This window comes from Schistocerca gregaria, chromosome 3, assembly GCF_023897955.1.
Source record: "Schistocerca gregaria isolate iqSchGreg1 chromosome 3, iqSchGreg1.2, whole genome shotgun sequence".
NCBI lineage: Eukaryota > Metazoa > Arthropoda > Insecta > Orthoptera > Acrididae > Schistocerca > Schistocerca gregaria.
In genome coordinates this window covers 224423997-224438353 of record NC_064922.1, presented here as the reverse complement: position 1 = coordinate 224438353, position 14357 = coordinate 224423997, and the positions used below count along the sequence as shown (strand labels likewise).

Here is a 14357-nt window from a genome sequence, read left to right as displayed (position 1 = left end):
GTGAGGCTTCTTAATGAGAATGGGATACAGTGTTATAACAGTAAGCTAAAACAGGTGGAGTATGATGCAGTTTATATGGAAACAGATACTAATGTCAAATTCAATTTATTCCATAGTGAATCTGTGAAGTTGTCCATATAATCCACTACAAAAAGCAAGTAAACCATGAATAGTTAAGCAAATTACAGTGAAGATATGACATTACACGCAGACTACAAAAAAAACTGTAGTGTTGTATGGAAAGTCATTAAGATGTTTAAAATTGTACATGTCCTGACAGAAATAAATAATGCATATAAAAAGATTAAAACAACATGGGATATTGTCAAATGGGAGAAGGCATAGGCAATCAGTGAACGACATGCTGTAACACTTAAATTAAATAACAATATTGTGACACATCATTCACAAGTTATGAGTCCCTTTAACAATCAATCTCTTAATGTAACAGCAAAAATCCGATAAAATGGTTCAGTTGAATAAACAAGTTAATACACTCCTCGAAACGGAAAAAAGAACACACTGACACCGGTGTGTCAGACCCACCATACTTGCACACTGCGAGAGGGCTGTACAAGCAATGATCACACGCACGGCACAGCGGACACACCAGTAACCGCGGTGTTGGCCGTCGAATGGTGCTAGCTGCGCAGCATTTGTGCACCGCAGCCGTCAGTGTCAGCCAGTTTGCCGTGGCATACGGAGCTCCATCGCAGTCTTTAACACTGGTAGCATGCCGCGACAGCGTGGACGTGAACCGTATGTGCAGTTGACGGACTTTGAGCGAGGGCGTATAGTGGGCATGCGTGAGGCCGGGTGGACGTACCGCCGAATTGCTCAACACGTGGGGCGTGAGGTCTCCACAGTACATCGATGTTGTCGGCAGTGGTCGGCGGAAGGTGCACGTGCCCGTCGACCTGGGACCGGACCGCAGCGACGCACGGATGCACGCCAAGACCGTAGGATCCTACGCAGTGCCGTAGGGGACCGCACCGCCACTTCCCAGCAAATTAGGGACACTGTTGCTCCTGGGGTATCGGCGAGGACCATTCGCAACCGTCTCCATGAAGCTGGGCTACGGTCCCGCACACCGTTAGGCCGTCTTCCGCTCACGCCCCAACATTGTGCAGCCCGCCTCCAGTTGTGTCGCGACAGGCGTGAATGGAGGGACGAATGGAGACGTGTCGTCTTCAGCGATGAGAGTCGCTTCTGCCTTGGTGCCAATGATGGTCGCATGCGTGTTTGGCGCCATGCAGGTGAGCGCCACAATCAGGACTGCATACGACCGAGGCACACAGGGCCAACACCCGGCATCATGGTGTGGGGAGCGATTTCCTACACTGGCCGTACACCTCTGGTGATCGTCGAGGGGACACTGAACAGTGCACAGTACATCCAAACCGTCATCGAACCCATCGTTCTACCATTCCTAGACCGGCAAGGGAACTTGCTGTTCCAACAGGACAATGCATGTCCGCATGTATCCCGTGCCACCCAACGTGCTCTAGAAGGTGTAATTCAACTACCCTGGTCAGCAAGATCTCCGGATCTGTCAACCCATTGAGCATGTTTGGGACTGGATGAAGCGTCGTCTCACGCGGTCTGCACGTCCAGCACGAACGCTGGTCCAACTGTGGCGCCAGGTGGAAATGGCATGGCAAGCCGTTCCACAGGACTACATCCAGCATCTCTACGATCGTCTTCATGGGAGAATAGCAGCCTGCATTTGCTGCGAAAGGTGGATATACACTGTACTAGTGCCAACATTGTGCATGCTCTGTTGCCTGTGTCTATGTGCCTGTGGTTCTGTCAGTGTGATCATGTGATGTATCGGACCCCAGGAATGTGTCAATAAAGTTTCCCCTTCCTGGGACAATGAATTCACGGTGTTCTTATTTCAATTTCCAGGAGTGTATATTAAAAACGTCTTTCAACAAAATTTTAAGTGGTTTGGATGAGCACCAGCATTCTCGAGTGAAAGTAACAGAACTATAAAAATTAAGAAGAAGCTCATACAGTGTTCATGGAATCTCAGGCAGAATTTTGGAAAGTTGCTCCAACAAAATAAGTAATGCCCTCATTGTAAATGTAATGGATCATTGTTACAGAAATTTTTCCCAGAGTGATTAAAATATGTAATTGTTAACTGAATTTACAAGAAAATAATAAGAAGGAATTAAATAATTATCGTCTGATTTCCTTACAAGCATACTTTTCCAAAACATACAAAAAATTTACATATTCAAGGGTAGTCTCACATTTAAGTAGACAATTTACTTAGACTGTATTTTATTTCAATTTCCTTAGCATATAACAGTTTGGATTCACGAAGTGTCGCTCACCTAAGAATCCTATTTATGCAGTCACCTACCAAATAATGCAAGCCCAAAGACTAAGTCGTGGCAGTGAGTAACTTGTGTGATTTCTACAAGGCGTTTGATTCTGTAGATCATGTTACAGCTCATGTTATACAATTAGAAATATTTAAGGTTTATGGAATTGATTGCTTTATATAGTCGATACTAGTATGATAACAAATCAATTTTTTGAAGAATTATTAAATGGTTCTCAGACAACGACTCTTCCTGGTCTTGAGAAAACACACTACATCCAGTTCTGTACAGCAAACAGAGTCGTATCAGCAACTGATGGAGCACATGAAACTGACTGAGTGAATTGTGAAGAATGCTTCAAATTTTTGGGTGTACATATTGAGAAAAACTTGAAGGGGAAGAAGCCTCTCAAGCAATGATGTTCCGCTATTTTCGCTCTTTGTGTAATTGCTAGCTGTGCAAAGAAACGAATCAACCCCCTGATACAATTAGTAAACTTTCACTCAGTAATGTCTTATGTAATTACTTGCTGGGGTAACTCATCAGTTAGAAGGAAAGTATTGATTGGACCAAAGCGAGCAGTAAGGATAACATGTGGTGTTCAGCTGCAGTGGTCATGGTACCTGTTCAACAAGTTAGATATTTAAGCTGTACCAACACGATACTTGTATTCATTAGCAAAATTCTTCTTAAATAAACTATCACAAGTTGATAAGAATAGTGTTGTCCACACACACAACATAGAGTAAAATAGTCAGTGGCTCACAAAGGAGTTCAATAACCAGCAACAAAAATCTGAGATCATTTTCCCAAGAGCATAAAATGTATAAAATTGGCTAATGAAGTTCTAGCTATAACCTAAAATCGTTTTCGTTGATAATTCCTTCTATTTTACAGACGAATTTCGATGTGTAGGTAGCCTGTAAACTGACTCTTTCCATATAGGTTCGATAAAAGAATGATCTAGGGACGGTGTAAATAAGTAAGGAAACTGAAATCAGAAAAAAATTTATCACATAACAGTTATCATTCCTTTTATGAAGAAAATTTAGCGCATATGAGTAGGCAACACAAGATAACCTAATGAACACATGGTAGAACACTGACGAGCACACAATGTATGAAACGAGACTATTTAGTGACAAAAACCACACCTTAATGAAAAAGTCACACGAGTTGAAGCGTCCCCTTAGAAAAATTATACAAGACTGTGCATGTAAGTAGGCTGTTTAGGTTTTCTTATTGGTAACGCCACACAGCGCTCTGTATGAAAAATCACTGGCTGTGCTGTGCGCAGTCTGTGGTTTTTCATACAGAGCGCTATGTGGCGGTACCAATAAGAGAACCTCAACAGCCTACTTACTGAGTTATAGACAATCATTGAAAGTGCGAACACTTGTGAAACACTATGCGAGCAAAGAACATCGAACCCATCATAGTATCACACGACAAAGTGGCTGAAACAAAGACCCAACTATAAAGTTTGTTAAAAATCTGGAATTTTAGAATCCCAAAATCGCCTGGAGCTAAAATAGGCACCTGTAATTTATCTAATGCACTAAGGGTGAAACAACCTAGTAAAATATCTAACTAAGCTTGCTTCCTTTGTCTTACCACCCCACATTATAACCAGACGATTTCTGGACAAAGTACTATTAATGTAAAAGTGAGGAACACTCGCTCATATGCCTACGTATGATCAAAACAAACAACGCACATTTTTCCCTAACGTTATAAGGCTGAAAATTCACTGTCAAAAAAAAGTGTGCCAAAACCATTTACATGCTTGTACACACTTATCGGAGTCTCTATGAGACACACAACCTGACGTACCAAGAGCTCGAAACTAGAGACTTCGGTGATTTGACTGACCAGAGTTCGCCTGCTCTGGAAGTCAGAGAGGGGGGAGAGCGTTAAAGCCAAAGACCACTGCTACCTCATACTAACCCTTGTGTAAACTCTCAAATCAAATGCACCTGTCTCTACTTGTTGGCAAACCTCTCTGCGTAACCACTGTACGTTGGCATTACTGCCATTGCAGACTGCAAGACTCCCTTCACAACTCGTCTCACAGACACAAACCAGACATAGAGAAACAAAGCATACAGTTACGGCATGGGAAAAAGAATTAGGAAACAAAACATGGCAGAGATTCAAAGAAAAATAAAAACATGGCTCCTTTCTTTCCTTCCAGACAGGAAGCTAGAGTTTCGGAAAACCCAGTTACACCATAACTAATTGACACAAACATATGAAACAGACATATATGACGGATCTTGTCTTTTACTTGAACCAGAAAGTTCTGTCTCTCACCGGAATTTGTAAGATGTTGTCAGGAATCTACTTACACAAGGTGCTTTTTACAAAAGTGGTTGAAATTAATGTCACACAAATCTTTGTTAAAATACACTCCTGGAAATGGAAAAAAGAACACATTGACACCGGTGTGTCAGACCCACTATACTTGCTCCGGACACTGCGAGAGGGCTGTACAAGCAATGATCACACGCACGGCACAGCGGACACACCAGGAACCGCGGTGTTGGCCGTCGAATGGCGCTAGCTGCGCAGCATTTGTGCACCGCCGCCGTCAGTGTCAGCCAGTTTGCCGTGGCATACGGAGCTCCATCGCAGTCTTTAACACTGGTAGCATGCCGCGACAGCGTGGACGTGAACCGTATGTGCACTTGACGGACTTTGAGCGAGGGCGTATAGTGGGCATGCGGGAAGCCGGGTGGACGTACAGCCGAATTTCTCAACACGTGGGGCGTGAGGTATTCACAGTACATCGATGTTGTCGCCAGTGGTCGGCGGAAGGTGCACGTGCCCGTCGACCTGGGACCGGACCGCAGCGACGCACGGATGCACGCGAAGACCGTAGAATCCTACGCAGTGCCGTAGGGGACCACACCGCCACTTCCCAGCAAATTAGGGACACTGTTGCTCCTGGGGTATCGGCGAGGACCATTCGCAACCGTCTCCATGAAGCTGGGCTACGGTCCCGCACACCGTTAGGTCGTCTTCCGCTCACGCCCCAACATCGTGCAGCCCGCCTCCAGTGGTGTCGCGACAGGCGTGAATGGAGGGACGAGTGGAGACGTGTCGTCTTCAGCGATGAGAGTCGCTTCTGCCTTGGTGCCAATGATGGTCGTATGCGTATTTGGCGCCGTGCAGGTGATCGCCACAATCAGGACTGCATACGATCGAGGCACACAGGGCCAACACCCGGCATTATGGTGTGGGGAGCGATCTCCTACATTGGCCGTACACCTCTGGTGATCGTCGAGTGGACACTGAATAGTGCACGGTACATCCAAACCGTCATCGCACCCATCGTTCTACCATTCCTAAACCGGCAAGGGAACTTGCTGTTCAAACAGGACAATGCACGTCCGCATGTATCCCGTGCCACCCAACGTGCTCTAGAAGGTGTAAGTCAACTACCCTGGCCAGCAAGAACCCCGGATCTGTCCCCCATTGAGCATGTTTGGGACTGGATGAAGCGTCGTCTCACGCGGTCTGCACGTCCAGCACGAACGCTGGTCCAACTGAGGCGCCAGGTGGAAATGGCATGGCAAGCCTTTCCACAGGACTACATCCAGCATCTCTACGATCGTCTCCATGGGAGAATAGCAGCCTGCTTTGCTGCGAAAGGTGGATATACACTGTACTAGTGCCGACATTGTGCCTGTGGTTCTGTCAGTGTGATCATGTGATGTATCTGACCCCAGGAATGTGTCAATAAAGTTTCCCCTTCCTGGGACAATGAATTCAAGGTGTTCTTATTTCAATTTCCAGGAGTGTACTAAATCCTGAAGGTATCATCATACAATCGTCAAAATGGCATTGTCAGTTGTACTGCCCGGTTCATTTAAGCACAAAAATACAAATTAGGTAGGAGAAATGCCATCTATGTTCCCTAGTGAGGGAAGATTACAAAGTTGGTTTGTGATTCAATAATCACCTTTAAATACTGTTTTCTGTGAGATTTCAGTGTTTGCTCCTGTGAGGGAAAAAGTCTACCAGCACGTGTCTGGATTGTGCCCCATCAAGACTGCGGTTTTTCTGATGTGCAATATTGCTGCTCGCACTGGTACGGATTGCACCACTGTTGACTGTTGTGCAAACACTGAATCTATGGGTTCAGGAGGGCGACACTCGACGCCACGGAGGAGCTTAGGGGCACGGTGTCACTAGATCCGGAGAAGACAGATGTACCGTTAATCCCGTGCTTCTTTCGGGACATGAGCCTATGTGTAAAAGAATGTGACGACGCATGGAGAACCAAAGGCAGTCATCACAGTATTAGACACAGGAGTGTGTCTACGACATCTGTCTGCACACAATATCATTGTGGATGTATATGGGAATGTAGGTCAGGGGAGACCGAATGTGTCAGATTGCTTTCGTTATCGTCACATGAGGTGTGCCTTTGTGTATACAATACAATCAACTGTGGTTTCCAAAGTCTGCAGGTTTGACATTTCTAACGTGTTAAGACTGAGGGCTGAGCACTGTCTTCGGCGTCACTGTGTTTTCAACACGGCAACGGAAGCAAGCATGTTGTACATGCTATCCTGATCTCAATACAGGTGGTGTGTGACTGTTAGCCACATTCTCCATATCTTTCAACCTTTGATAACATTTAGTCATTAGTTGCAGAGAGACTGACATGCGACCATCTTGCCAGCGACTAAGACTGATGAACTTATCTGTCACCCAAACCCTGTTACACTCAATGTTCAGCCACTTTAGTAAACATATGCTATCCTGCCCAGTGGTAAAACATCCATGGCAAGCATTGTATTTCAACTAAAATTCTTGGGTCGAGCTATTATATCTAGATATACCTGATCAATATTAACATTAATCATCATCAAAACTAGCAGCAGCAGCCAGTTCGATCACATGATGATGTGGCCTCTTTGAGTTGGCATGCAAAATATGACCCCTATCGATTCTTCCAATTCTTTTGATCTTAGGCTTCCAGTCGCCAGTTCAATCCGGCTGTCTACGTCTCTGTCCCATCTTCCTGGGCGGTACGTTAGGCTCTAATTTAATATTTATTTTATCCACCTGCCGTCTTTCCTTCGACCAATATGGTCATCCAGCTGCCATTTCAAAATGGTTCAAATGGCTCTGAGAACTATGGGACTTAACATCTATGGTCATCAGTCCCCTAGAACTTAGAACTACTTAAACCTAACTAACCTAAGGACATCACACAACACCCAGTCATCACGAGGCAGAGAAAATCCCTGACCCTGTGCCATTTCAAGCTATTCAGTCTTCCCATCATGTATCTCTACAGCATAGGACAATGTAATGGATGTCCATCTGAAATGAACTCCTTTCTATATGTTGTTCTTTGTGTAGTCCAACATGACCTTTCCATTCGTCTTTGAGCTACTATTAGTTTTCTGACAAGGAACTCATTTAACTTCCACAGCTGTAAGTTATCATTGGCAGTATACACCTGGCGACATCTTGGATTTCAAATTTGAAGTGTGTCTTCCATAAGCTTACCAGTCTAATTTAATACGTCGAATATGTCTGGTTTCAGGTCTCCTTTTATATTTATCAGTTGACCCAGATAGACATATTCTGTGACACTTTGCAGTTGCTTGCTTCCAACAGCTCTATTTCCCTCCGCTGACCATTTATTCACCACTTTCTTGGTTTTCTCACAGTTAATTTTTAGGCCAACTTCAGGGAAGATTGACGAAAGTTCACTAACGAATATTCGAAGTTTTTCAAAGAGTGCAATATCACAAGTAAACTTCAGGTCACTTAACCTCTCTCTCATAATTTGGATTGGCTTTGTTTTGCAGTCTAATTTAGACACTGCTTATTCGAGGGCTACTGAAAATAGTTTCCGAGGTGTAGAGTCAATTTGTTTTACATTCTTTTTGATGGGAAATTTGTTACTTTTTCCTCTACATTCACAAAAGCTGTGGAGGTTTTTTATATGTTGTTTAAGACTTTAATATAGACCTGTTCCATTCCTTGCTTAAAACACTGCTGGGTGACTGATCAAATAGAATGCCTCTTCAAAATCAAGGAAGGCAAGGCAAAGTTGTAGATGGTATCCACTTGTTATACTAGCTGTTTCACGAAGAGTGAAGTTATGATCAATTGTACTGAATCCTGCGCGGAACCCAGCTTGGGCAATGGGTTAGGTCTGGTCAAGTGTAGTGCTCAACATGGTAGTCAAAGATCTAGTAAAAAGCGTTGTACAGAGGGGACAAAAGTCTGATAAGGCGATAGTTATTTATATCTTTAGTCTTATCTTTCATATGTATTAGGAGTATTTTGGCTTTTTTTTCAGTTTCTTGGTAATCTTCCACTGTACAAATAACTTGAAAATATTTCAGCTAAATGCTTTATAGATTCATCATCCATCCACTTTGAAATATCGATTGAGAGATCATGTCTATCTGGAGCGCTTCCTTTCTTCATCTTGCTATAGCAAGTCTGACTTCTGATGGGAGTGTTCCTGGGATCTGGCCCCAGTCGGAAGTTCGAGTCCTCCCTCGGGAATGGGTGTTTGTGTTGTCTTCAGCGTAAGTTAGCTTACATTAACTAGTGTGTAAGCTTAGGTACCGATGACATCAGCAGTTTGGTCCCATAGGACTTACTACAAATTTCCAATTAGCCTAGGCTTTTGGAAATAGAGGTATCCGGTTCGTCATAGATTAAGATATCATCATTTGATTTATTGTACAGGTTGCTATAAAAATTCTCGAAACAGTAGAGTATTTATTTCTTATCTATATTTCGGCCTTGGTCTGTGTTTAACGCTGTAAGCTGATTCTCTTCAATAATAAGCTTCCGCTTGGTCATTTTTAAACTAGATTTAACTTTAAGACTGGCTTTTAGCATATCTTCCTCATACTTCTTGATGTTATAAATTAAAACTAATAAGTGATATTAATTCAAACACCATGGACTTACCTGCAATTACGTAATGACGTAATAACGTTTTCGATTTTCTTCTTGAAAGGATGACAGTTAATCTCTCCCCTTAATGTTTCGAAACAATCCAAACCGAACACGTAATGTGAGTGATCATGGCGCCAACGTAGGGTTCTTTCACCCTGTAAAACTACGAAAAAGAACTCTGTCTGTAGTCAGTCATCAGAGTAGCTACATTCGAATGTGTAGAGCACAGAGAATACCTAACACAGTCTACACGAATGTGGTGCGTAAGAAATCCACATCCGAGATCATCACTGTTTAATTCCAACTATCGGGTCCTGATGAGAATAACGTGATCCGTTCTAGGATTCGAGATGCGAGTTTGAGTCGTGCTTCAACTCCACCGGCGAAACTAACTGTATTCGCTATCTCAGCCATTCATACGAAGGAACACAGGTGGTCTCTGAACGCAGACGGTAGACATCGTTTGTAAGGACATGAGCTACAATTTGCAACGATCTGTGTGTAGTGCTTACAGTAGGTTTACCAGACCCTCCTTCATATCTCACACGATGACTCCTAGCGATCATACGGAGTGTATACCGTCCTTCCATCTATACCTACCAGCTATTTCCCTGAGAGGTTCCGTAACTTGCCTAACGTTTGAGTACTCTCCCTTTGTACTTGTCCTTCCAGGAAGATCTGCCACAGTATCAACAGACGGGGCGTCCCATGCAGGTAACGATCTACTCTCAGTAAAAAGCACCGAGGTAGCTGGTGCAGAGTTAAAGCACGAGTATAGTGCTATAGACGACGGCGATTCAAGTCTCCCTTGAATGCGGAGGTTTAGGTTTTCCATTATTCCCCGAAATCATGTCACAAGTCCCGTGGTGGTTGCTTCGTAAGGAACTAGACTAATTTCCTTTCCTCTTCTTCCACATTACAAGCTTTTGCTCCATCTCTGATCATCAGTTCCTCACCAGGCGGTTAAGCCCTCGTCTTCCTTCAATTAAGTGCAGTGTCTCCCATCTCTTCTTGACCGTACACTCATCACCCACTTATGACTGTCGCCAAGTGTTCCGTAACGCTTGCAAAGTAGACTGTTCAACCTCAGGTGAGGATACACTGGTCAGGACATGAGATTGGGCGGCTATAGTGTAATAAGATTTCTCAAGTGATACCGACGTCTTCAGAGCAGCCATAGACGTCGCTGTAGTTGGTCCACTCTTGAATCGACCACGACCTCGGAGCGTCTAGATGCTCCTAGACTTCTTCCATTCCCTAGTGTACAGGTACACAACGACTACATTCTGTACACTATTTCTTGTGTAAATCTGTATAATAAAAAGATAGGAGGTAGTGAAATCTAAATGTGGTATGTAATAGCTGGGATTTGGTTCAGTGGTATTTCGGAAAGGGAGTTCTCCGTGCACGTTGACCCTTTGTTATGTTACATGATTATGATGACGACAATGGGAGAGGATGAGACACAGTGGTGGCACATTTCCTACTTCTCTCAAAATGCACGAACGGGGCCGCCGATTTTAACGTCTCTAACCGACGATCGCATAAGCATCAACAGTGTCAGAATTGTGAAGCATGGATATTTGTACAGTGTTATTTGATCTAATGGATGTATGTACAGTGTAGTGTTTTGATTATGTTACATGATTACGATGACGACAATGGGAGAGAATGAGACACAGTGGTGGGACATTTCCTACTTCTCTCAAAATGCACGAACGGGGCCGCCGATTTTAACGTCTCTAACCGACGATCGCATTACCATCAACAGTGTCACGTGTCCTCATCTGGTGAAACACTGCCTATAATACAGGACTTGGCGCAGAGAATGACGTTTAGGCACTTTACGCCACCACATCTCCACATCCTCACTGCCAAATTCTATTAGAACCGGGCTGCCTCAGGGTCGAGCACCCTGCAAAGGCGTGTACTAACGACCTCCCTCCCCCCTCCCCCTCACCCCTCCCCCTCCCCCTCTCCTGGTTTTCTCCCGTTTGCTCGTGAGATTTGGTCTGGGCGGACGTCACATGACATCCCTTTAAGTTCATCGTTGAATATTTCTCTCTGTTGTTTTTTTCTCCCTTTTGATTACAGAAGACAGTCCTCTCTCTGACCAGACACGCTAAGATACCGTGCCGGTGAGATCCTGGTTGCAGAGGAGTTCTTAAACAGGTACCAACGGAAGACCACAGTGTGGCAACTGTAACAAGAGAACACGTCCGTGGCGCTGCAGGTGTCGGTGCTAAAAGTACCAACTACAAATAACGAAACGAACAACATCATGAAAAAAATCGCTATTGTATTCCACATAAAGATAACATTAACTGAAGTTTCTCAGAGGAGCAAATACGCGAGCTCCTGAGCGAGCAATGAATGGAGCACCATCCATGCAGATTAGAGTGCCGGTATTGAAAAATACTTGTATCAAACAGAAACAACATGATCAAGTGGAGAAAAAGCATTGCGTAGAAGTCTGACGAAGTCAGCTGTTATCTAGGCTACCAACAGCAGTACAGAAAATGTGCAGGACTGACCGTCTTGTCGTGTAGCAGCTGCACGCGGCAGTCGAGGGTGGCCGTCTGTCCGATGCGTACGCTGACGTTGCCCGCCTCCGAGCTCTCCACGTGCGGGCCCCAGTCGTGTTGGTGGTGGTGGTGGTGGTGGTACGGCTGCGGGGGCCACGTCGTGGGGTCTGCACACACAGCACACAGGTTCTGCCGATCACATATGTGTCTACACTGTTGGTTAATAAGATGTCACAACTTGGAAGGAGAGAATACATAATTAAATTTATAGTTCATTTGGGCATATTATACACAGCTGACACAGCTGATCTCTCTGGCAGCGACAATGCCTCCAATCCAGTAAACAACGAGACTAACAATATGTAAACTAGGATGTCAGAAGTGGGTTTCGCATTCCATGCTGCTTCAGCTCACTGCCACAGGTAATCAATAGTACTGACTGCCGATTGAGGAACGCATGAATACCTTGACAACTGGTTATCAGTTGTTGTCATTGCTTGAGAGATCAGCTCCCCCGACTAACTGTTGTACAATGTCCGTATCAAGATAGGTCAGATCATTACTCCCACAGTTACAGGCCGTAACACGTAAGAATCTTAATGGCTCCTGCCCTAATTATTAGCTGTATGAATCAATGATGTTCGTATTGCGTAGCCAACGGTTCTTCACACCATAGCGCCAGGTACTGGACTTGTATGACGATGATGCATTCTACTTGAAACGTGCATTCTACTTGAAACTTGTGTACTTGATACGTTCACAGAGATGTTCGACGCACACCTGAGACTCATCTGAAAAGGCGACGTGTTGCGTCCAGTGTAGTCATGGTGACACCATGGCACACACCACTCTCTTTGATTCCACGATAAAGGAAGCCGCAAACAAGACCGCTGTGCTGACAGTTCATGGCCCAGTGCAAATCATCGAAATGGTGAAATATGTCGAAACGGCAATAGTCCTAATATCTTTCCGTGTGTGGAATCTTTGTTGATGTAAAATTTCGACTCTGTCGGATGAGTGAAGCAGTAACAGATTAAAACATCTACATTTTTAATAATTTATTAGTCTGATCATTAAAACCATTGAAAAAGTGAAAATAATCCTCCATAAAAGGAGATGTCTTTCGTAGTTTAGAATACAGAGCTACGCTTTTAAAACGCGAAGAACTTTGAAAACGTAATGCTTTACAAGTATGTCCTCCCAAAACTCATACTGCATAGTTTTCTCTTCCTGAGCAACGCTTGCGAAGCTGTGACGCATAAGTTGCTCGTTTATTACTGACTTTCTTGTTGGGCAAGATCAGGAGAAAATAATATGTATGGAAAATAATTAGCTATATGCTTTATACAGATTTGTTTCAAAAGCGGCTGATGAACTCGAGCAGAACAAATATTGCTATATCCCACATAGTGAGTTGCCTGAGAAACAACACGGTCTAGTCAATAAGATAAAGGCTTATTACAACATAACAGGGTATTAAATAATTAAAGAAATTTCTTCTTATAAAACTTAACACCAAACTATCACAGATTTCGATCAGACATTCACCTGGAAAAGAATAAAGTTGATTAAGAAGGAGGTACGTAAAGACTAATCTAGTAAAGTTTCCCATTGGTAGGAAGGAGAGTGTACCCGGCAGCAGGTGAACGAAGACACCTCTCAGAGGCGACGTTGGAGAGGGCAAAATTTCTGCTGTCGTGGCTCCGACTGGTTTCTGATCGAAGGTCTAGTGTTAGCCGGTACATAACTTTGCCCAAGGCATTTGCGCCGAACTGGCTACAAGTGGAACTGCAACGCTATAAATAACAAGTGCACTGAGTTATACTTCTGGATTTATTTCCGCGCACGTGATTTGGGGAAAGGAAGTAGATCCCCAGCGAGGACGATTCTGGTTGCATTAGTCCCACCATCTATCGGTTGTGATGTGACACTCGCCAGTGGCCGAAATCCTGGGACGCGATGCCTTGCATGTACGCGTGTACGCGATGCTTCTCCGTCTGCAGGGTTGCTAGTCCATCAGGCGTACTGGTGCTAGTACTGTATTCCATGATTCGCACACCATAGCGTGTTGCGAACCGTTCAACGAAACGTCATCGCTATGGGCCTTCGGACCTTCGGAGTCTAAGGCCCACTCGAGTACCTTGGATGACAGCACGGCAAAAAGCTTTAGGCCTCGCCTGGGTCCGTGAACACCGACACTGAACTGTTGTTGACTGGAAACATGTTGCCTGGTTGGACGAGTCTCGTTTCAAATTGTAACGAGATGATGGATGTCTACGGATATGCAGACAGCCTCATGAATCCATGGAACCTGCATGTCATGAGGAAACTCTACAAGGTAGTGAGGGCAAGTGAATCTGTTTCTTTGGCTCTTCAGGGTGTATACACATATACACACGAATGCCGTATTGAAAGTCAGAACAGAACCTTCACAGAACGATTATTTACCTTATATGTCAGATAATTTTCAACGTTCTCAAATATTCCATTCTCTTCTGTTCTGCTTTTCCCACAGTCTATGAATCACTGCAGTACAACGCTGTGCTCCAAATTTCGA

At 44.2% G+C, this 14357-nt stretch overlaps 1 protein-coding gene across 2 annotated transcripts in view; it reads right to left on the bottom strand.

The window, feature by feature from the left end:
* LOC126354543 (uncharacterized) overlaps positions 1-14357 on the bottom strand; it is a 426012-nt gene that overhangs the window by 223385 nt on the left and 188270 nt on the right. For both annotated transcript variants that reach the window (XM_050004275.1, XM_050004274.1), the window contains one exon: positions 11810-11967. In XM_050004275.1, the coding sequence (XP_049860232.1) occupies positions 11810-11967 (158 nt within the window). The remainder of the gene's footprint in view (positions 1-11809; positions 11968-14357) is intronic.